Source organism: Colletes gigas, unplaced genomic scaffold (assembly GCF_013123115.1).
Source record: "Colletes gigas isolate AHSC1104 unplaced genomic scaffold, ASM1312311v1 Colletes_gigas_Sc00018, whole genome shotgun sequence".
In the NCBI taxonomy this organism is placed as follows: Eukaryota; Metazoa; Arthropoda; class Insecta; order Hymenoptera; family Colletidae; genus Colletes; species Colletes gigas.
This window is the reverse complement of record NW_025106647.1, coordinates 3,330,288-3,353,786: the sequence shown is the minus strand read 5'-3', so window position 1 is coordinate 3,353,786 and position 23,499 is coordinate 3,330,288. Positions and strand designations below refer to the sequence as shown.

General features: G+C 32.9%; 5 protein-coding genes across 7 annotated transcripts; 3 read left to right on the top strand and 2 right to left on the bottom strand.

Annotated features, from left to right (window-relative positions):
* Window positions 1-773: 773 nt before the first annotated feature.
* On the top strand, window positions 774-5,787 carry LOC122400472 (ras-related protein Rab-14). Of its 2 annotated transcripts, none has more exons than XM_043401963.1 (8): window positions 774-1,033; window positions 1,120-1,175; window positions 1,970-2,082; window positions 2,495-2,621; window positions 3,006-3,123; window positions 3,278-3,396; window positions 4,150-4,218; window positions 4,312-5,787. In XM_043401963.1, exons 3-8 carry the CDS (start codon window positions 1,977-1,979, stop codon window positions 4,427-4,429), a joined length of 657 nt encoding a protein of 218 aa, XP_043257898.1. In that variant the 5' UTR covers window positions 774-1,033; window positions 1,120-1,175; window positions 1,970-1,976; the 3' UTR covers window positions 4,430-5,787. The 2 variants fall into 2 exon arrangements, with proteins under 2 accessions (XP_043257898.1, XP_043257897.1); XM_043401962.1 differs by having other exon boundaries at window positions 1,104-1,175.
* An 823-nt stretch (window positions 5,788-6,610) lies between these two features.
* Window positions 6,611-8,598, top strand: LOC122400474 (uncharacterized protein C9E9.15-like). 2 transcript variants are annotated; one of them, XM_043401966.1, is made up of 4 exons: window positions 6,611-6,772; window positions 6,919-7,685; window positions 7,912-8,248; window positions 8,389-8,598. In XM_043401966.1, exons 2-4 carry the CDS (start codon window positions 7,591-7,593, stop codon window positions 8,596-8,598), a joined length of 642 nt encoding a protein of 213 aa, XP_043257901.1. In that variant the 5' UTR covers window positions 6,611-6,772; window positions 6,919-7,590. The 2 variants fall into 2 exon arrangements, with proteins under 2 accessions (XP_043257901.1, XP_043257902.1); XM_043401967.1 differs by lacking the exon at window positions 6,919-7,685 and having other exon boundaries at window positions 6,611-6,858.
* Window positions 8,599-8,800: 202 nt separating this feature from the next.
* LOC122400455 (uncharacterized protein C05D11.1-like) lies at window positions 8,801-13,431 on the bottom strand. Its single transcript, XM_043401938.1, has 14 exons — window positions 13,131-13,431; window positions 12,789-13,030; window positions 12,528-12,696; window positions 12,288-12,451; window positions 11,474-11,992; window positions 11,152-11,406; window positions 10,900-11,073; window positions 10,586-10,822; window positions 10,329-10,509; window positions 10,002-10,254; window positions 9,739-9,925; window positions 9,533-9,676; window positions 9,122-9,432; window positions 8,801-9,033 (listed from the first exon to the last, which is right to left on the bottom strand). The coding sequence occupies exons 1-14, from the start codon at window positions 13,300-13,302 to the stop codon at window positions 8,973-8,975; spliced, it is 3,069 nt and encodes a 1,022-aa protein (XP_043257873.1). The 5' UTR covers window positions 13,303-13,431; the 3' UTR covers window positions 8,801-8,972.
* A 4,075-nt stretch (window positions 13,432-17,506) lies between these two features.
* LOC122400470 (serine/arginine-rich splicing factor 11-like) lies at window positions 17,507-18,611 on the top strand. The gene is made up of 4 exons (XM_043401959.1): window positions 17,507-17,643; window positions 17,759-18,081; window positions 18,143-18,345; window positions 18,483-18,611. Exons 1-4 carry the CDS (start codon window positions 17,570-17,572, stop codon window positions 18,582-18,584), a joined length of 702 nt encoding a protein of 233 aa, XP_043257894.1. The 5' UTR covers window positions 17,507-17,569; the 3' UTR covers window positions 18,585-18,611.
* Window positions 18,612-20,305: 1,694 nt separating this feature from the next.
* Window positions 20,306-23,499, bottom strand: LOC122400464 (pro-resilin-like). Its single transcript, XM_043401951.1, has 5 exons — window positions 23,491-23,499; window positions 22,351-23,089; window positions 22,034-22,266; window positions 21,223-21,568; window positions 20,306-20,412 (listed from the first exon to the last, which is right to left on the bottom strand). The coding sequence occupies exons 1-5, from the start codon at window positions 23,497-23,499 to the stop codon at window positions 20,306-20,308; spliced, it is 1,434 nt and encodes a 477-aa protein (XP_043257886.1).

The following is a 23,499-nucleotide window of genomic DNA, read 5'->3' as shown; positions in this document are numbered from 1 at the left end:
ATGAGATCTACGCAACATTAAAAGTATTAAATAGATCTTTTGTTTGCACGAAATTCATCTGTATAGAGTACCGTTTTAATACCCAAGGTTTGCCACAAAGATAGCAGGGTATCTAAGTATAGGAAGCATTTGAGGCAATTTGAAGGCTGCCATCTTCGAGAATGAACCACTAGTGACAACCAGCTAGCACTACATCTGCTAAGTTACTAGATTCACGTATCGTATATGCTTATTTCGAACATATATGATGGTTATTCTACAGAGTAATCTTTCCAATTGTTGTACACTTTAGTTTAATATGTAATCCTGTTTAGAAAACATGATTGAAAAAAAAAGAAAAAGAAATTTTAGTGAATTATATGACATTATCATTGAACGGTGTTTGAGATTGGTCAATTCAATGTTACGTCGTTCTAAGCTATAATAGCAAAATAGTAGCAAAAATTCGAGTAACAAGATATTAATATTGTAGCAATTTTATTAATGTTAAATGCGTTTATTCGAAAATAAAGTTACTTTTTATAACTGTCTTAAAGTAATTATCAATATTTAAACAAAAATAATATATTTCGTAAAGTTATGCACTATAATAATACAACAGGACATCACATAATTATCATGAATTTAAATTGAATAGTATTGAATAGTATAATTGATATAATAATACTTTATTAAAACGGATGGAGTCATAAATATTAGTGAAGTAAGTGTACTAAAATATTTGACCACCATTTACGTATGTATATATATGTACAGAATTACCGCCATTATGGTTAAATGGTAGGTACCTATCTTTGTCCATCTTTCTATGGTCTTACAAAATTGTCCAATAAAAAACATTACGTTTGCGATTGATTTCTTCATGTTCAATCACTGTAGAAGCTGAATCGTTACATTCAGATTAAATTCTTAATGTATGAATGTAAGATATAAGTAGAATAACTAAAAAATCAGTGACAGGTGGTTTGACGTTTATTCGCCGCCATCGTTATTAGCGACAGTGACCTGCCATATTGCGCGTGATATAAAGACTGTATGTAATACATTTACTTTATTACGGTTGTTACTTGTACATTCGGTACAAGAGCCTATTGTTTATGTAGCAACAACAATTTGCAGAGGACCTCGTAATTCAGTTTGTGAGAAAACGTTTCACGATAGTGAGCTGTAAAACGGTGAGTAGAGGCAGCATTGTTGACATCAGAACTTTTTTTTTATCGAACAGTTGTCATTAGTAAATTGAGTTCTGAATACTTGTATTTGTGAATTTAAGAAAAAACGTTTTCATATCTTTTTACATCCTAATTCCTAGCTATTATTTTCTGGTGACAATAAAGTGATTATCATTTAAGCTAATATTACTTAATCGTTAATGTTTTGTTGAGAAATACATCTTTAAATGGATATTTTTATGTTTTATTTTATTGTGTAGTATGGTATATGCTTTTATAAAACGTAATTGTTCGTGTAAATGTACTGTAGAAATGGACCATTGTTAACATAATGTTGTTTAGTGCATGTAACATTGTAATGATTTTTATGTATTGGATTCTAAACTGTTTATTGAAGTCTTAGTGTTCATAATCGAATTTGTATACTAGAAATCTATGCTGTGATTTGAGATTTGACTTACCTTGTTATAATAATATAACCATTATTCAAACAATTTTTATATTGCAATATTATACATTGTACTATGCTCTAATATTATATAAATCTATAACAGAATAAGTTAATGTATGCATGAAAAAAATATTATTTGCAATAATTTTGTATCACATACATACCAATTTAACATTTTTATATTGGAAACATACATTTAAATGTGTATGTATATATCTTATTTCATATGTTATATTTATAATTCCTTTGTAAATAAAAATTTAAATATACCTATGCATATGATATATTAGAATATAGAATTTAATTTATAATAATATTCAGCATTTTATGAATTATTTATTTACAGGTGCAAAATGTCAACTGGTCCTTATAATTACTCTTATATCTTTAAGTATATTATTATAGGAGATATGGGAGTAGGAAAATCATGTTTATTGCATCAGTTTACAGAAAAGAAATGTAAGTCGACATATTACATAATTTAGAAAAAGAATTTAGTTTTAGAATTTTTATTTGCATATTTTATATTTAATATTTATTAAAGATATCTGAAGATTATAACGATTGTGAATAAAATATATACAATCGATTAAAAATAATCCTTTTAAACAAATCAGATTTATAGGTATAAATATTTGCCATACATTGAACATAATCCTTTTAAACAAATTAGATTTATAGGTATAAATATTTGTCATACATCTATTTAATTCTGCTGGTAACAGTTTTATATAATGTTAACTTATGTAAAGTAACATTTTTTTATTAATATTTTGAGATAAAGCTTTTTTAAATTAATTACTATTAATTTTCTATTGCAGTGTATAAGTTTCTAACAATAAATAAAGTGGGCATTTATTCTACGTTTTAGTTATGGCAGACTGTCCGCATACTATTGGTGTTGAGTTTGGGACAAGAATCATTGAAGTAGCAGGACAGAAAATAAAGTTACAGATATGGGACACAGCAGGGCAAGAACGTTTTCGAGCAGTTACTAGGTGCGAATACGTCCTTTTATTACTTACACGTATGAAGCTTATTTCAAAATGAGCCTCGAATTAACTGCTAATAAAACTTAAAAATAGTCATCATCCAGATTTAGACCCTTGTCATACTATCATACCATACAGCTTCCTGAAAAGCTTTATACAAGCAGGTTAAGTAAAAGATGTTTGAATCATGTTCAAGTGCCTGAATTTGGGTGATAATTATGTAATACGACTATGTGAAGAGGAAATGCAGTTTTGTATGAAATAAAATCGATTTTCCTATTTTTTATATTTATTAGCAGCCAATTAGAGATTGATTTTGTAATAGTGATTATAATATGTAACGTAAGGTGCACTATAAAACATTATTATATGTGTATATAAATGCTGTAGATCATATTACCGAGGTGCAGCGGGAGCGTTAATGGTCTATGACATTACTCGTCGTTCAACTTATAATCATCTTAGCAGCTGGCTTACAGATACAAGGAATTTAACAAATCCAAGCACTGTATGCAAAATATGATATTTTTCATAATGGTATTTACGTCTGTAAAGTGTAACTAGATTGATGCACAAACGTTGAATGATGTATTTCTTACATTCTATGAACGATAAATTTACATTTTGTAGATAACAAACAACTTTACATGTTCAATTTGCAGGTTATATTTTTAATTGGTAACAAAAGTGATTTAGAGGGTCAGCGGGATGTTACCTATGAAGAAGCCAAACAATTTGCTGATGAAAATGGTCTCATGTTTATAGAAGCTAGTGCAAAAACGTAAGTTATTTCTTGGCGAAGAATATGTGGAAATTCCAAAAATATTCGAAAAGTTATTCCTTGACTCTGCAAAATGAGAAAACCCCCATAAAAATGGTCCAATTTTCAAACATCCATAACTCCTACAATAGTGAATACATTTCATTGAAATTTTGGGGGGAACTAGAGTTCATGGATATCTACAAAAAGTATTAAACAACTTTTCTGTACAGTGCCAACCAAATTTATTAAAAATGAAAAACGAATTTTTAAGAAAAATCAACGGGGAGTAGGTGTTTACATTTTTCGACGAAAGAAAAAAATTTCAAATCGTTCTGGAAAAATAATTTTCGATTGCGGGGGTCGATTACAGTCATTTTTGGTGAATAGACATACCCTCGAGAAATCCTGCGCATTTTCGAGAAAAAAATTCAGTACGGGCGGAACTTTAAATTGATTTTGGTCTTATTTTGGCCTCTGGAATCTTCCATTAAAATTTTTTCCAGGGGTGGCCAATCACCCTGTATATACTTCTTACATGTTATAAAAAAATATTAGGTTCAGTATTGAATTACCGATGTTACTAAAGATTGTATTAATTTAATTAAATAATGCACCTATATTTCATGTAATGTATCAAAACTAACAAATAATGAAATTAATTTATAAGAACTAACGTATCTACTGTAGACTTTTAGAATGCATTCTTCATAAATTATTTAATCATATTGTATTGTTGCAATAAAACGCAAAATTTACTATTTTCTTTATCAGTGGACATAATGTTGAAGAGGCCTTTTTGGAAACAGCGAAAAAAATATTCCAAAGTATACAAGATGGACGGTAAGTAGAATAAACTTTTAGTAAATAAATTTAGTAGTGTTGATTCTAGTTGTTTTATGAACAATATTAATATAACAATTTCTTTGTATGCAGTTTGGATCTAAATGCAGCAGAATCTGGAGTTCAACATAACCCCAGTCAACTAGGTCGTACCAATCTTCAAGGGGTATCTAATGAACAACAGGGAGGAAAGGATTCTTGCTCCTGTTAGGTCTTTATTTGTTTGTATATAGATATATGAATTCATCGGTACTATTAATGCATATATGATTTATACTAAGTATAGCAAGCAAATAGTCTCCTGTCTTTATCCCTTAACCTCTGATAAGTTGAATCTACTTAAAGAATAATATCAATTCTTTTCAAGTTAGAATTAATTTGCAAAGTATGTTGTACGAACATGTGACTCAGTATAAACATGTACATGTAAATTGTGTTGATAACAATGATTCTGCATTGGCATTGAAATTGACGTTTCCATGTTACAGCTTTTGTATGATTATTGTAATTTACATATATTTTCTATAGGTCATATTTTGTTGCATAGAGAAATTGAATATTAGACAATATGTTGCACTCATATACCTTATGGTACATACGTACATACAAGGTGCATTGTACGAGATATTTACTTAATCACATGAAAATATGATAAATATGAATGCGACGCAGTCAAATAAGACAAATATTTACCATTGTAAATTAAATTCGTGTAACAAAATTGAGCACGTTTGATCGTGTTTGTTATCTAGTTTACAGTTTGAAAGCTGTTGTGTATAAGCTTAGGTACAAAAAAACTGTTGGTAACACATTTAAACTTAATAGCACCAAAAAGTTGTCATAAAGTGACATAACGTAACAAAATTAATATCAATCCAATTATTTTACAATTGCAACCTTAATTTCATATCGTACGGAGTGTAAAAATTTTACAGATTCTAAAGTTGTAATTTACGTTCTCAGCTTGGAAAATATTTTAATTTTTAATATGATTACTAACTTTATTCAATATTTCCATGTTAATAAGAAGAATACTTAGTACATTGTTATTGTTGCTATTATTCTGAAAATTTCTTAGAAAAATCGGAAGAAGTTAATCTTCTGAGTAGGGCATATTCTCGTTCATGCTATTATATCACATTAATCCACATGGTTTTCATACCACAAAAACTGAAGTATTATATCAATTGATATAGTTGATATATGTATATCTCCAAACTTCATTTATGTTCAATTTTACAAGAATCTTATAAGAAGTTTAATTACGAAATTTAGTGTAACTGTTTTCTGATTAGTCATAGTCTTCATCTTTTTTGTTAAACACCACTTTTACACGCTATCGGCAATGCAAAATTTAAAAACAGAATTTACTGAAAAATATTTATAATTAGGTATATTGTTTTTTATTAAAAAAACAAAATTAAATGGACAAAAAGTGACTATAATTGTATCCTATTTAATGTATTGTAAAAACATTTTGCATTTGTATTGGCAGAGAAATGCAAAAGATCGCTTCAAATAAATTTGACTGAAGCTTTCCAAGGCTGTCCAAAACTAATTTTCCTATTACGCACGTATTATAAAATTTAAATGACTTGAAGGAAACCGATTTGTAAGGTAAAAACAACATATGTTTTTCATTTGATATATATTATTATTTAAACATTTTGAGTTTTATTCATCATCATCATATTTTTCATATTTTGTATATATAAGTAATTCATGATAAATAAATATTTCAATTGCACCAGTAATAGAATTGTTAACATTTGATCGTAAATAATACAAATGAAAATAAAATTTTAACCAAAACATCTTAATTTTTAATGTAAAATGCAATTGTTTGCAATAATTGTTTTATTTCGAACTTTTAACGTTAAAGTAAATATCTTGCAATAAATATTTCGTTTTGAAACGATGAGTTCTTTTCTTTCGTTAGTTTCGTAACGAAATAGGTGTATTAAAGTGATTGCACGTGGCTCATGCAAAAAAGGATTCTTTGATAGTTAGTCATGTTTCACTTCATTATCTTTTAAATTCAGCGTATCGTATAAATGTATGTTCATTACGCTAGAATATACCGTTACTACAAATATACGTATTCTCAGGGTATCCCACGCAACTGGAAAATTATCATTAAATGGCATCGAACGATATACAAAGCTAAATGTAATTTTATCAATTTTTATGCATCTATGTATTTAAAAAATGCAATTGCATCCTTTTTTTAAATGGAACTCTATAATTTTTATTGGACTATTCTATGCAATTTTTTAATCTCTAAAAAAAGGTATTAAGGTATTTGTATCTTAAACTTAATATTTCAAAAATTATAACATTTTAAACTTTACTTCGCACGGTGCGAATAAGTCACTAGATATACATACATATATCTGCATTTATATTTTCTTACCACAGCTCCATCGCTGTACTTTTGTTGTACGACAAAAAAACATACGTGTGTAGCGGATCTAATGCGATTGCACACCGTTTGCTACTAACAAATTGCTAATCTGCGGATCTGCCGTCATTCTGCAGATAGTTTGATTACTCGGTACACATTTATTTTTGCTCGATAATGAATTCTCAATGGATTTCTTGTATATTTATGATTATTACGATGTTCAATTTAACAAGGGGGTGAGTTACAATTTCTCATAATGGTAAATTCAGGACATTGAATTGAAATATTTATTTTAGTTTAATCGTTATCGTAATGTCAAAGATAAAGTTGACATTTTTGGGTATAATGTATGCAATGAAAATAAATATTCCAACTCTCTGTGTGCAAAGTTCAGGAACTACAGTTCCATTAGGGTCCATAGACCACAGGTTAAGAACCACTGGGTTGTATCATTTTATTTTAGGTAAAGAATAGCAGAGTGGCTCTTTATATGTATATATGTATATATAATCGTATCGCCATTACAAAAGTTATAAGGGGCATTTATGCTATGTATATTATGCTAGATCGATAACAACATTCATATGCTTTTGTTTCAATAAAAGAGGCGATAATTGCGTTAACGCGTTGTCGTCGTATTAGATTTTCGTTAATATAGCTATTTTTCTATATGCATTTAAACGTGACAATCATATTACATACATACTCCGTACGTGTATGTGAACAATAGCGACAATCGGTTTTATTCACGTATACCACTACAAAATTCCTAAGCAGAACTTATGCGTGTTTCTATATGTTATCATAGGTACATTGTATAAGTACATTTCGTTGTACTTAACGTATCATTGTAGAAAAATATTACAATTTTATGTAAATATGTAGAAAAAAATATCGCTGTAGCCTATATTGCCTACCATAAACGCTTTTTCTATAGAAAACGTAACCATTATTATTAGTTATAAATAATGTTAACAATACAATTTCTTATTGCTCTTATTATTCGCGGTTATTATAACCTATTTCGTTACGTTGATAATACTTTACAAAGAATTAAGGAATCGTAAGTTCTGTTATTAATGCTTGACACACCTAATGCATTGAAGGAAATTTTAATGAGTAATTATGTATATTAAGGTTTTTAATGTAAACGTAATTTTGAGATTTCACTGTACTATTATACATATCAAAGTAAATGTTTTGAATAAAAGTGAAGCAGAATTGAATTTCAAATATAATTTTTATTGTTTACATAGGACGTAATCATTTCTTGTTTTATAATTAATTAGGGACAAAGAGATACTTTTTGACTTTACGACCATAGACAATGTGGATAACTGGAGGGAGATATCTGATACTGTTAGAACAGTAGGAATGTCAAAAGCTGTTTTAACATTGCAAACAACTCAAATTTTTCAACGTGCAATATTTTTTAATCTTCTAAATCCACAACCAAATGGCGCTGGCTTTGCGGGAGTACGAATCAGGAAAAATTTGAATCTATTAAATTTTAAAAATATTGAAATCACTTGCAGAGGGCAAGGTGACAATAGTCATTACAAAGTTGTTCTTAGACACAAAGGTCTTCACTCAGACAAAGATATAACGTATGAACAGTTTTTCATGGTAAATTTTAGTTTCGTTATCCATGATAATTTATTTATAGGAAAGTAACAGTAATAAACTCTATTACATTAGAGTTTCGTCTAATAATTTGTGTAAGCTATATATTTTATATTCAGTTCTAATTGTTTAAAATTAACCAGGTGCCAATATCGAGTAATACATTTGTAACAATTATATTGCCATTGACCGAATTTAAACCATATTATCGTGGACGAGAGATACCTAATGCAGAACCACTGGATACGTCAAACATTACAATGTTCGGTTTACAAATTTATGGTGGAGTTTATTTACCAGTCAAACAAAAAGGTGTTTCAGCATTAGAAATAGAAAATATTTCTGTATCATGATTCTTCTATGAATGTAAATATAAATAATTTAATAAATTTTATAAATTGATTGATTTTTTTTCAATTACTTTTGATTTATTTATTAGAGTCTTGTACAAAGAGTAGTAAAAAATGCATTAATATACTAAATCTGTAGAATTATTTAATTATTATAAAATTATATAATTTCTGTAAAATTAAGTAGTAATAATAAATGCTTCTTCATTGAACATTACAGTGAAACTCGTGATTAAATTTGAATACATATTAGATCCTTATATTAATCTGCACTGTTGTCTTGTTTTAGACAATGACTCAAATAAAAATAATATAACATCCATTTGCTCTGTAATACATTTTAGCTAATAATATTATTGCATAATTTTAAATTAAAATTACCATTCGTTTAAGTAACATTCTTCAAGGGAGTTATATAGTTTAAGATCATGATTGAATCTGTAAACAAAATATATATAAATACATAATGTTACGTGTTAGGCTTTGTGCTTATTAAGATGCACAACTATGAAAATGATTTACTCACGATTTAAATGCATCAACTACATCCGATACTTTAGAGGGATGACAAACAATAGTTGTTCTGGATTCCTTTGGATCGAATAATGGTGTCAAATATTTAGATGCCACGCGGCCCATATCCTCGACTGTTACTTCGGATATACGTTTTACCATTTGCTGAGTGTAATTATGCGAGACATTTTTAAAATAAGATAACCATGACTGTCGTATCACATCACGTATACTCTGTTCTTTTTTAATAATTTCGAATATCAACGAAGATTTTGCCGATTCGAAAAGTAACTTTTCCCATTTATTTTCAGAGATGTGATTTTTCTATAATAATATAATCAAAGAGAAATGCAATTGAGAATTCAAACATTTTTCCTATAAATATTATACATTTTATTATTTAAGTATAAAAATATGTACTTACTACAATTGATTTTGCTTCTTTATATGCAGCCACAATATTTGTTGATCTATAGAATGATAAATATAGTAAACCTTCATGTACATTTGGGTAGATATTATACCCGTAAGAAAGACCTTGTCCTCTAATAAGTCTCCACATAGGACCCTTTAAAGAATATAATTTTTAAATAATGAAAATAAGTATAGAATCAATTTTTTTTTACTTACCTCTACTTGGGTTAAATATTGTAAACAAACAAGCAAATGCGCCAAATCTGGATTTTGGTGATCATTTATACATTGGCAGTTTTGACATAAAAATGAGGATTCTATACAACCTAATCCTGTAACACAGCCTTCAATTGGGACTTTGTCTAGAGGTTTTATGAATGTTGAGTCAGGAATAGCTTGAAGCCTATGTAATTAAATTACATATTTAGAATTTACATATAAATATGGTTACACAATTATATTTAAAAAGTAATAATTACTTATTTTTATCTGACGTGGCTAATTCAGAAAAGTGAGTGTTCCATGGATTGTACACGTTTTGTACTTGAACAGTTAATTTGTCCACATTAGTTGCCATGTACAATGCCATATTTTTAGGCATTGTTAAAACTTTTCTAACAAATTCAATTTCTGATAAAATTTCCTTCTGCCTCTTTTCATCATTTAAACGGTCCAAGACATTAGTAAGAAACTTGTGTTGTCGCAGCATACTAGATGAAAACTGATTGCTATCTAAAAATTAAAGTTCATATTATTATAGCTTTTTGTGAAATTATTACATGACGCTACGAGATATGATTGTTTACCTTCGTTATACATTAATCCTTTCATTAAATCGCTTACAATCTTATTTCCCTTTCTCTTAAATTGTCCAACATTATTTACCATTTTTGCAGCTATTATTTTCAATCTATCAGGAGTTAGTTCAGTTTCATATAAAAGCTCTTTAATCCATTGCACACCTTTCTCATATTTTTCCATTTCAAGCTAAGTAATACAAATATAGTTTAAAAACACTAAATAGTAACGATAGTAAAATTTTATACAAATATTTATATATTACATGAAGCATCAAATGAGCACTGTAACTAAATGATCCACATGAAAACTTTGAAGGATTATCAATTCCAAGACTAGTATCAATTGACACAGTATCTACTTCTAATTCAGCCACTACTTTTTCATATGGAATGAGTTGTCCATTTCGCTTTACTGGACATTCCATAATAACTTCCAATAACAAAGGAATGTAGGGTCTATATTTTCTTTCAATATTTGACGTGTTCATACTAACGAACATCTGCAAAATGAATTAAACGGTTAAGTAGATAAATGATGAGCGTTTCAAATATAATTAATCATTAAATTTATACGTACGTAAACAAAATTTGTATTAACATGATCCAGGTATGTATAAAATGGTAGTTTTGGCAAAACTAATCTAGAATGTTGCTCAACAGTTTCGGTTGTATAACTTTTGATGTGATGAAAACTGATAAGATCAGTGGTTGGTATAGGTACCGAACTTAACATTTCATCAGGTACTGGTACCTAAAAATGCATAAAATTTAGATATTTTAAAAGAAAAAAAAAATATACTCGTGCAGCGAACTTTCAAACGGGGCATACACTATTTTTAGCCAGTGCTTCCTCTAACTCTTTTCCTTTTTGTTGAAGACCTTCTTCGCCTAAATCTTCTCTTTGTTTAGCTACACGTTTTAATTCTTTCTCAGACAATTCTTGTCGTTTTTTTAGGCTGGGAATTCCTTTAACTATTATTAATGGAGAATCAAGGAAATATCTTTTCAAAAGGTTTAGCCAATACACTTCTGGTTCGGTTCTCAATTGTTTAAGAGTCCTTATTTGGTTCGTTCTATTATCCAACTAAAATTTCAAAATCGAAATATATCGGAAATTGAAAAATATCGAATATACTGTAAAAATGACTTACATCTTCTTTGGTGCTGCCATAAAGTACATATTTAAAAAGCATTTGCGCTACTGTATCATGGGGAACATCTTCCAGCGTACTCAATGTTTCGAGAATACGTCTGTGAATGACTGTACTCATTCGTTTCATATCAATGCCTTTGCTATGTAAATCATTTAATGCCTTTAATAATTGATCTTTTATAAATGAAATTTTTGACTTTGGTACACTTTCGAATTCAAGATGCATAATAGATACTGAATATTCAGAATAATAAAAAGCAATATTACTGGCATATGGATCATCAATTTCAACAAATTCTTTTTGCAATGGACTAACTGATGTATCTGTGAGATATTTTAGAAATAAACTGCAACCAAGGAAATTATATAGTTCACTAATAATAGATGGTCCACGCCAAGCAACATTCACTACACCATTATCTTCATCATCGCAAGGATAGTACACATCCAAATCTACACTTTCAGTAAGAGGCGGTACAGGACTTTGCCATGGTTTTTTAAATGAACCTCGATTTCCCTGAAACATTTGCCATTTAATTTTAATCTTATATTAGAACCAACAAGAAATTAACACTTGGATGACAACGTCTAGGTCCATTTGAAACTGTGCCGTATTGGAATAACTATTGTTTAATTGCATTTATTTATTTTTGTATTCCTATTAACGATTGCTATTATTTATATTATAAATTGTGATAATGAAGAAAAATGAAAAAGTATGCATGAGTGTACATAAATTATCACTGTTGTTTGCATAGTTGCCCAACCATCCATCATCCGAGCGTTCAAATGCAATTATGTTGTCTACATACTTTCGATATTATTTTCTGTTCTAAAGGTTGCAATGCTTTAAACACATCATCATGTTGTATTTGGCCTACTATTACCAATGTCAAATTTTCTGGCCTATAAAATTCTTTATGATATTCTTTTACTTTTTCATTATTAGTGCTTTCTCTTAGATTTTTTAATGCTCCTATGGAAAAAGTAATGTTTCATGTAATTATTTAATACAAAAGAAACTGTAACACTCTGGTCATTTCGATTCTCACCTCCAATGATAGATTTGTAACCACATCGCCCAGGGAAAATTGCTCGACATAACTCTATGTCTACCAAGTATTCCCCAATGTTTTCTCTGCCTTGCATTTCACAATAAACCACACCTGCATCTTCACCTTTACCACTAATATGATGTACTTCCGTAAGATATTCTGCATCCTACAAAATTATTATAAAAAGTATAATGCAATAAAGTTAGGAAAATTTGGAAAATATTATTCAATAATCTATGAATCATTAAATTATAATACCGTAAGTGTTGGATAAAGGATGTGTTCAAGATACACAGGCATTAAGGATAAAAATCCCTCGCTACCAGCAGTTGTCATAGTATAATGAGTATTATCGATGAGTGTTGCAGCATTAGTACCAGATGCTAAACATCTATTAGCCCATAAATCTAGAACACCTTTATAGGGGTAATCTTCGCTTCCCAAAAAAATAAGATGTTCCAATGTGTGAGGTAGTCCATCGTCGTCGTGTGCCTCGGTAGCTACATTTTCAATGAATTAAATGTAACAATGTTGTTATTGTAGACAATTTCTACTTTTACGACAGAACGAAGACATGAATATGAAGACAATGATAGCTACCTAAACCAAAGTAGCCACAAACAACAGGTCCGTCTACATCTGCTATACAAACCGTAATTCCAGTATTTATAGATTTATAAACATGTATTGGTACTGTATCATTAGCTTTTACTGAATGTGTAAGTTCAAATCCTTCCATATTTCCTCTTGGTGAATTATCAATAGGCGCCATGTTAAATTAAATTTCTTTTAACATTCAAAGAACTTTAAAATAATAACATAGATACCAATATTCAAAAGCTTGAGGAGATGTACCTAACAGAGAAACCAATCTACAAATTACGTAAATTGTCAAAAGATAATTAAAGACAATACTATATATCTAGACTGAATGTTTAAAGTACTAAATATTTTTGACAATATTTAATGTCAATATTTAATAGACAGAATATTATTTAAATGTAATACATTTATCCTAATGGTGAGATGAATGCATTGAGAAAAATGAACACAAATGAGAGTACAAGAATGTATAGACATACATATAGTTTGTGACACATTATTGTGTTATACTATCGCATGAATTTAGGTTTAGTACATATAGCGCCGCGACGGGAATTAATGGGTACTCGATTAATGACCATCGAATGCGCGATCATGTAACTCCATTAAAATTCAGAGCGAGATTCAAACGAACCAGCGTCTTATAATGTACATCACTATTGTATAAGATTCAATGTGGGCTATCAAGTAGGGAAAGTCAAGGGTCGAAAGAGAAAAGAAGGCATTCCTTAGAAATACTTGGTTTATTTTCTAAGGGCCGTGTTGAATCGAAGTTTCCGTCGTCTCCTGACGAATTTCTATTTTTGCTCAATCTCGCGAGGATCTTGAAACACAACGGGGCCCTCACGGTACTTCGCGTTTCCGTTCATTTTCTCCAAGAGGGACAAAAATTTTCTTAAGAGTTGCTTTAGCCCGCTAGCTAGCTTCGTTTTCTCTCTGGACTCCCACGCTTTCCCTTACCGCATGTGCCTGATACTATACAACGATGACTTGTTGGCTAGGCACTCACAAACTAAACGGGGCAAGGGCAAGGAGAGAAGGCCTACGCGCCACCTTATTCCCACCATAGAGGCCCGTTCTGACGTCACGCTACATAGTAGTAGAATCTCCATGATCACAAGAGATACACTTTTGTTCTATTCATGGCTAGTATTTTTAGCGTACGGTTACCCATCAAGTCATCACTGTATAGTACGAGTATGGCCGCGTAGTTCCCACCCCCATGCGGTTCGGAGGGAACCCCCGATTGGATCAGGGCAACCCGGAAGGAGGATCTGAAATTTTCCTGGAAAAGCGTTGAACACCGAGGACAACACAGAACAATTGCATTGTTCATTATAATACGCTGGTCCGTTTGAATTTCGCTCTTAATTAGAATGCAATTGCATGACTGCACTCGACGGTGAATAATCGGGTTTCAATTAATTCCCGTTGTGGTGCTATGTGCATTAAACCTACGTTTACGTGATAGCGTAACATTACAATTGTTGCGGTCGCCGCCTGGCGCCGTGCAGCAGAAGCTCTGGGGGGCGCGAGGTTTAAATCAGATTACACGAATGTAATAGGAAAGGGAGCAGAGATGCCAGAAAAGCACCGCCCGGTGCACACGCACACATGCCAGATACGCGTACGTGAGCTCGTGGAGTTTCGGAAAGTCGACAAAGGCAAACTGACGCATGCCCTCTTTCTCGATTCTCCGAAGCTGCCCGAAGTAATTTCGGATCGCCTCGTGGGAGTCGAGAGAGAAAGGCTCACATTTGCCTTCTCGCTCTAAACAACTGAAATCCGACCTCCCGTCAACGGTATACGATTTGGATTCTCGAGCCGAGATTCTCGACTGCCCAGGCATTTTTACTTTCCGACCTATGTAGGCGCACATAAGCAAAGTACCCATAATGAAAAAAAAATTTTGTAAAATTTATTTTACGGAAATACACGTTTTAAGACCTCCTGATCATATTTTAATTATTGAAAAAAAAGACATTTTTTTTATTCCCATGTATGAGCACAATATGTATATGTATTATTAATACGATTGAATATAAATAGCTGAATGAATTTAAATGAAACTTTACATTTAAGTTTTATGTTCTCATTTCAAAGGCGTGTGGACGGATTCAAATACGTGAACACTAAACGTAACGATGTAATTATATTATTTAATATTTACTAACTATTTAACATAAAGAACATAAAAGAAAGACATAAAACGTAAACGTAAAAGATCATAAACGTAAAACTGTGATTGCTCTCGACTAACTTTCGATACAGAGTGACGTTCCTGCAGTCAAAGTCGACCCTTCCTTATTCCTATCTTATAATAATGATCTAAACAAAACGCACGTTCGAGACGCAGTCTCTAAAACGTATTTCAGCTTAAACCTAAACACCTCACTCGATACCTACTCTAGCTTAGACTAAACACTCCTATCGACGCAAACGATAACGGTTCCTAGCCACACACATACACTCCTTACAGATTATACCTCTTGTTTCATAGTTGTTCCGATATATAGGCATAATGTATAAAAAATCTTTTAAATGTTTCATATAAATCTTAGGACGAATTAATTTTTATATAAAAAAAATTATATACACTTTTTCTCTATCTTCTCTAGAAAAGAAAACATTAAATGAAATCTTATACATTACATGCTTACTTAAATCGCATTGAAAACGAATACTACAAATGTTTTAGAATAATGTGCAAAATGTGATTACGATTTTCTAACTCGTTTCTAACAAGGAAAAGTTGGAATGGTACCAGGTTTTGGGTTAGGTTTTACTTTGAGATATTATTAAAGTTATTACAGGTTCTTATTTTTAGAAATAGAACTATGTTCACCACTAATCAGCGTGGCGTAAGTGATGAGGTCTTTGCCTGCAAGTTCCGAACTTCTTCTGCTCTGCTGGTTCGAACCCTGCTTGAACTTTTTTTTTTTATTTTTTCAATCATACTTTAATCGTACACTAAATATGACATTATATTTTTGTCTGACCTTCGAATATTTTTTTTTAAAGTTAAATTTAATCGATTACATTTAACATATGTTATTTTCAATGTACGAAGTACATGAATCTGGATGGTACTTTTCACAAATACAGTCAAAACATAAAAATTTCAAGCACCACGTACATTTACTGAAAGTTTTGTTTTCACAGAAATAACAAAATTTTGTATCTAACTCTGATGGAAAGGCCGCTTCATTTACATTGATAAAATGTGAACGATTTTCGGATAGACGTACCTTGTAGCTCGTACTTTTTACCTTATACTTCAAGTAAAAAGGGATATAACTGGGAAAAACAGTTTTATGACACTACCTGCTAACTCATGTTACTGTTCTAAAATGAAACGCTATGTTTTGTACCTTTAAAAATATTCGACTGTCCTGTTAAAAGTTAAGATCCAACCCATACTTTGTATTAAACTGGCAAACGGGATCACCTTTCCTTTGTTTCTAGTTAATTCTATTTAGTTCGTCATAACAAATTGATACGGTTATCTCAAAACAATCGAGGAAAATCATTATTAATTAATTTCTACTATTATTAATTCTACTGTTTTGTTTATGTTATAAAAGTAAGAACTCTTCTTATTGAAAAATGCCACAGCGTGCACAATACTGGTAAAAAGGGGAATCTCATTTTAATTTATTAATTTTCAATCTGAAAGTATTTTGATTTTCAAAAATCGTATTAATAATATACATATGTGCGCTCATACATGGGACTAATAAAAAAAATTTCTTTTTTTTCAATAATTAAAATATGATCAGGGGGTCTTAAAACGTGTATTTCCGTAAAATAAATTTTACAAAATTTTGTTTTCATTATGGGTACTTTGCTTATGTGCGCCTACATACATAGGTCGGAAAGTAAAAATGCCTGGGCAGTCGAGAATCTCGGCTCGAGAATCCAAATCGTATGCCGTTGACGGGAGGTCGGATTTCAGTTGTTAAGAGCGAGAAGGCAAATGTGAGCCTTTCTCGCTCGACTCCCACGAGGCGATCCGAAATTACTTCGGGCAGCTTCGGAGAATCGAGAAAGAGGGCATGCGTCAGTTTGCCTTTGTCGACTTTCCGAAACTCCACGAGCTCACGTACGCGTATCTGGCATGTGTGCGTGTGCACCCGGCGGTGCTTTTCTGGCATCTCTGGACTGTCCCTTAGCTTGCTCGGGGAAGAACTCCCGATTCTTTCTTGTCTCTCGAGGCCCAGGGAGTACCTAGGGACAAATTCCCTATAGCATCCCGGCCTCTCTCAATGGTTGGCATCGGCGCCACTCGCGCCATCTGCGGGAGTAACTAGGGAGTTACTAATGCTCCCTACACTATGAACGATACTGAAAAGCAAGTCATGTATGCATATACTCTTGGCATCAGCAATATTGCATTTAACTTAAATCTGAAGTAAACAAAGAATTGTTTCACAGTAATGGCAAGATATTCTAGTGAATCAGATTCAGATCACAACAGCAGATATCGAAGAAGACGTAGCAGGAGATCTAGGTAAGTATTATTTTAAAAATTTGAAAGTGTAAATAATACGATGTTTGGTATAACTTATTTTACTATATATATTAAAATATATAGTCGAGATATTGAAATTATATTTTCATTTTAGATCGTCTAGTTCAGATTCCAGTGATTCATCGTCTCACAGAAGAAGATCATCTAAGCATTCGAGAATAAAACGCAGACATCGTTCGCATTCTAGAAGCAGAGGTAGAGACAGAGATCGTAGTCAAAAGAGTTATAGAAGCTCCAGGAACAGTAATTCAAAAGGTAGAGAAAGACATAGACACCATTCCAAGTCACGTTCGTCTGATCGTTCGAAGAGGAAGGCTAGGTCTATTTCGAGAGAAAAGTCAGGCAGTCGTTCAAGTAGTTCACAGTCGAATGTAAAAATTATTGTGCCTGAGAAACCCAAGAATGTAGTAATAAAAGGTACGATTATCATAATCTCAAATATTTTTAAGATGAATTATTGTTAGATTATATTTTTCAGATGAATTTCCAATTGAGCCACGTTTTAAGGAAGGTGTTTTGGAGGACATAAATTCTGAAGGTTTTGCACCTAAGCAATTTATATCATCCAGTTCAAAGGAAAAGAAGTTCAAAAATATTGTTATAGATATTACTGCAGATACTATACAAGTTCCAACAGTAGCTGATATTCCTCCCGGGTCTGAGAGTATTTTTCATTCATCGGTATTGTATTTTGCTTTATTTACTTGTTAATATTACTATTAACTATGTTGTATATAAATTGTTATAGATATAAGAATATATACAGGGTATTTCTGAAACACCTTGTATCTATATGGTTTATTGTTCTGTTGTTTCAGATAATGCTTGATCAAGAGGCAAGATTTGACAGATGGGTGAAAAAGCTGTATACTCTCAGACAGAAAGCTATAATAGATTTAATACATTCAAATATATCTTAGTAGATCTATAATTTAGTTTTATTCAAGATACAAAATAAATAAGTATTAGTTAAAATTAATATTGTATATAATTTAAATATTATTTAAAATTGTTTTTTCCTTCACATTTAGCTGTATAAACGTGTAACTTAAGAAATAAATAAAATACGCATATTTAGTAATTCGTATTACTTAATGCTATGTTGTACATATTTAGCAATCCATTGTTAGTAGTTCTACGCGAACTAAGAATAATTTTTAAATACGTTGGTGTATTAATAGGATATTTGAAATTGTAGCGTTTGCTATTGGAGAACAGAAAAGCCGTTACAAGACGTAAAATCTTCCGATTGGTGTAATGACGTACGTGACTTCTAATTGGTAGAATCTGGTGCCGCCAGTGCTAGTCGTTATCGAGACCCGGAACGTGCACCTTTCGTGCATCTTTTAATTATTGTTCAAAATGTTTAATTTAAAGATAAATAAAAACTTATTTAAACTTTTAGTTAGTTTTCTATGAAGGTGTTTCCTTGAAGAAGACTTTTGGCTTGTTTAAGTAGTACAAATTTTGACGTATACTGAATTTGAACGTAGTTTCGAATGTTAGTTTATTCGTTTCTAGTGTACCATCGGAAATGTGTATTGCATATTTTTTGTCAAATCTGACTTCGTGTCTGAAATTCGATACTTAATTTGAAAACGACAAAAGTGATTTTATTATTATTTCGGTATTGTAATCACCTGTTTCTTTAACGGTTATTTTTTCTATTATATTGAAAAGTGACCGATATGTAAGGACAAGGTTAACGTTAAAGCGTTACAATGTTATTTGTGTCACGCACATTCATACAATAATTTGTAAAACGCGTTTACACAGCGTGAAAAAGGTGTGAGTGAAAAACTGAACACATTATGGCCTACCGCAACTTTTATTTATGCGGACGTTCGTTTCTACAGCTACATTTTAAACATCATTAAAATATACATAATATGATAAATAGTAATAAATACAAAATACATCTTAACAAACGTTAAATATTAGCGTACATCTAATTATGGTCGTAAACTCGTAGGTAAATTGTCGTAGGTTAAGAAAAAGAAAATACTTTCAATGTTCTACTAAAGAACACGAAAATCGTACGCGTGAAATTACATGTGCGTACATACGAAGATAACCAATCGATGTGTGAGCCTTATTGTATATGCTGAAAAACGCGTCGATAAAAAATAAACGACGCTGCGTTTGCTAAGTCAATTAAGCGACACCGTTAATATTACTGCAACGTACATTTTATCATAAATATAATGTATAATACATATGCAAGTAATATCCAACGGTATCCTTTACTCCTAAGGGTCGACTGTGAGGTGTTTGTGTGTATTGTATGAACAATTTCTTTTTTTATACTATAGTAATACTATAGGATACCGCGTCTGAAACAAACGAACCGTTACGTCCCGAAAGCATGCTCGTTTTTATGGACGAACGAGCGATCGTTTTCTATCCTTCATATTTGTTATAAATCAGAAATGTTCTAAAACGATCGAGTGTACTAGACATCGATGTAAGAATTCAATCGTGCTAAAGTTATCGTTATATAGTTACAGCTGCGTTTCTACTGTTCCAGACGAAGACTATCCTATGCGTTATGAAGAAACGTTGCCCTATGCATTCCCTTTCTGTAGTACACGTGATATACGAATATATATATATATATATATCACTACACCTAGATGAGTATTTAATATTGGTATCCTCCGTTGGCCGCGGCGTCGCCACCACTTCCTGATGGATATCCGCCATTACCATTGCCACCATTACCGCCTGGTCTTCCAGATGGATATCCACCTGAAAAAGAAAACCACAAGGTAATAATTTTTTAAGATATTCGCTATTTAAGACTTTAAGAAATGCCAACTTTAGCGTTAAACATTTTCTCTTCTTTCGTTCTGCGCATGCGCTGTACTACTGTAACGAATTATGTTTTATTTAAGACTTTACCGACCGGCAGCCTATTAGTCGGCTTTCTGCCGTCAACGCTTACTAATAGGTGGCTTATTAATCGGTTGTCACGAAAATAAAAAATGTTATTAGATTTAATTACCCTATAATAACAGAAAGCAAAGAATATAGTAAGTACTTTTGCAAAGTTTCACGTGCGGTAACCTAAGGTCAACCGCTACCGGTCGGCAAAACGATAAAATTTGCATTATTTTGGATGTATATCGTGTTTATCTAAAGCTGTAAATTGTTTTAAATAGATAAAAGAAACTATTACAGTAATGGATACAGTTTTGTATGGCGCCACAGATGCAAATTAATTGAATAATTAATATATCTATAAGTTTTGACAAACGAATAATAAACGTTCTCGACTCTTAAGGTTTGGATCTTCTCAAAATTTCACGAAGGTTATTTAAAATAATAATACATTTTCAATATCAATAGTTTACAATTCCGTATTCTCTTCTTGTCTTCTTTTTTAGATAACCTTTGTGAAGTTTAAAGAGGATCGATACCTTAGGGTCAAAAACGTTTCTTGCTTAGTTATTAGAACTAATGAACATATTAATTTTTAAAATCAAAACATACATGAAACTATATTATTATTCTAATCGAATAATGATATTCGTTTACCGTCACCAAAATCGGAACCACCGCCGTTGCCACCTGGCCTTCCCGATGGATAGCCACCATTGCCATTGCCATTTCCATTTCCATTTCCGTTTCCATTAGGACCTCCGCTTGGGTATCCATTATCTCCACCGTTTCCATTCGGTCCACCAGAACCGTATCCTTCGGAGTTTGCTTCGCCCTCGTATCTAATTTGAGGTTTAAATCCATCTTGATCGGCTTCGTATTCAACAATTTGCTTTCTTCCATCAGGAAGCAGAACGTTGAATTCACCCTGTGCACGATCTCCGTCTCTGGTTTCCGTGTGCCCGTAATCAGCTCCGGACTGTTCGTCCTTCACTTCGTAAGAGAATTCGTATTTCGCTGGTTCCTAAACAATAATTATTCTTTTTCCAATTGTTTATAACACTGAATAACATAGCAACGGTAACAATAGGTCATTACAAATTACATGAATATATTGATCGTAATATAGAATACTTTAGTGTAATTCACTGTTCCGTAAGATACTACTTTAAGCTATTATTTTTCTGTAGTATAAGCCAGAATTTTGCAGTCTAATCCTCTATTGTACGATTTTTATTTTTTATATTAATGAATTAAATAATGTTCGAGACGGTAATGTTCGAAACAGTAAGTGAACAAGTTTGCAAAGCTACTTGATTATTTTTCAGTGAACTTTACAAGGATTCTTTTCCTTGGGAAAAAGTGTGGAGACCTTGAGGGTTCAGAAAATTGCTACTCATAATTCGACTTCGAATATAGTAAATAGATGTCATGATATCAGTAATGATAAACAGTCCCATATTGTGCATAATTTGTAAGTTTTACTCACGTTACTTTCATCTTGTCCATTTTCGCCGTAACCTCCGCCATTGCCGTTGCCATTTCCACCCGGTCCGCCGGAGGGGTAACCACCATTACCGTTTCCACCCGGTCCACCGGACGGGTAACCACCGTTACCATTTCCACTTCCACCCGGTCCTCCCGAGGGATAACCGCCATTGCCACCGCCGTTTCCACCCGGTCCACCAGACGGGTAACCGCCATTGCCACTTCCGTTTCCACCTGATCCGCCGCTGCCTCCGTTCTGTCCTCCGGACGAGTATCCACCGTTGCCTCCACCAAAACTACCACTGCCACCATTACCACCGTTATATCCTCCGTTTCCACCACCGTTATTTCCGTTTCTGCCTGGTGGCCCGTAAAGTCCCGACGGTCTTCCATTGTTCCCAGATGGTGCACCGTAGCTGCTCGATGGCCGTCCACCGTTGCCGCCATTCCCACCGTTTCTCCCCTGCCCGTTTCCGTTCCTTCCCGGTGGCCCGTAAAGACCGGATGGAGCTCCACCACCGTTACCACCACCGAAACCATTTCCGGTTTCGGGAGCTCCGTAACTGCTCGACGGTCCGCCATTGAACTGGCCTTTGCCTGGACCACCGTTGCTACCACCGCCAAATCCGTTTCCTCCACCAGGTGCTCCGTAGCTGTTCGATGGTCTTCCGTTTCCTGAGCCCCCGTTTCCGCCAAATCCATTCGACGGTGCCCCGTAGGAGCTGGAAGGCTGACCACCTCCGAAACCGTTTCCTCTGCCGCCACCGTTTCTCCCACCGTTCGAACCGGGTCTTCCATTACCAGAACCACCGCCATTGTAACCGTTACTTCCACCGGTCGGTACCCCGTAACTGTTCGACAAACCGCCACCTCCCCCATTGCCTCCTCCGTTGCCATTTTGACTATCGAAACCGGGTGGTCCGTACGTGTTCGACGGTCCTCCGCCGCCTCCTCCATTTCCACCCCCAGGACCACCGCCGCCCGGTGGTAAATACGAATTCACTGGAGGCTCGGAGCGCACCAGGGTGAGGGCCACGATGAATACTGCTAATCCGATCTGCAAAGGCATAATTTAGGTCTATTTGATATCTAGCTATCGATCGATCACAGAGAAAAAAAGGATCTTCCAAGTTATTAATTTTCGACAAGAGTTTGTCGCGAATTATTCCTACAAGCAATCGAAATAGGGCACGATGTCGCAAATATCGCGGTCTCTCTCTTCCAAACAATACGACAATCTACATTCTCCATCCCTTCGTAGAGAATTCTAGGATCCCAAGTACAACGTGTTTCAATTGTCCTCCGAGAGCATACTTGATCTTATAGTAGCGATTTCGACATAGAACGCCACGACATTCCGGCACAGAGGCAATCCTCGCCGCGAGCTTCTTCCTATTCGATGCTTATCAGTTGCAACAGATATAATTTCCCTTCTACCTCTGCCCTCAGTTTCCTCACCTTAGACAT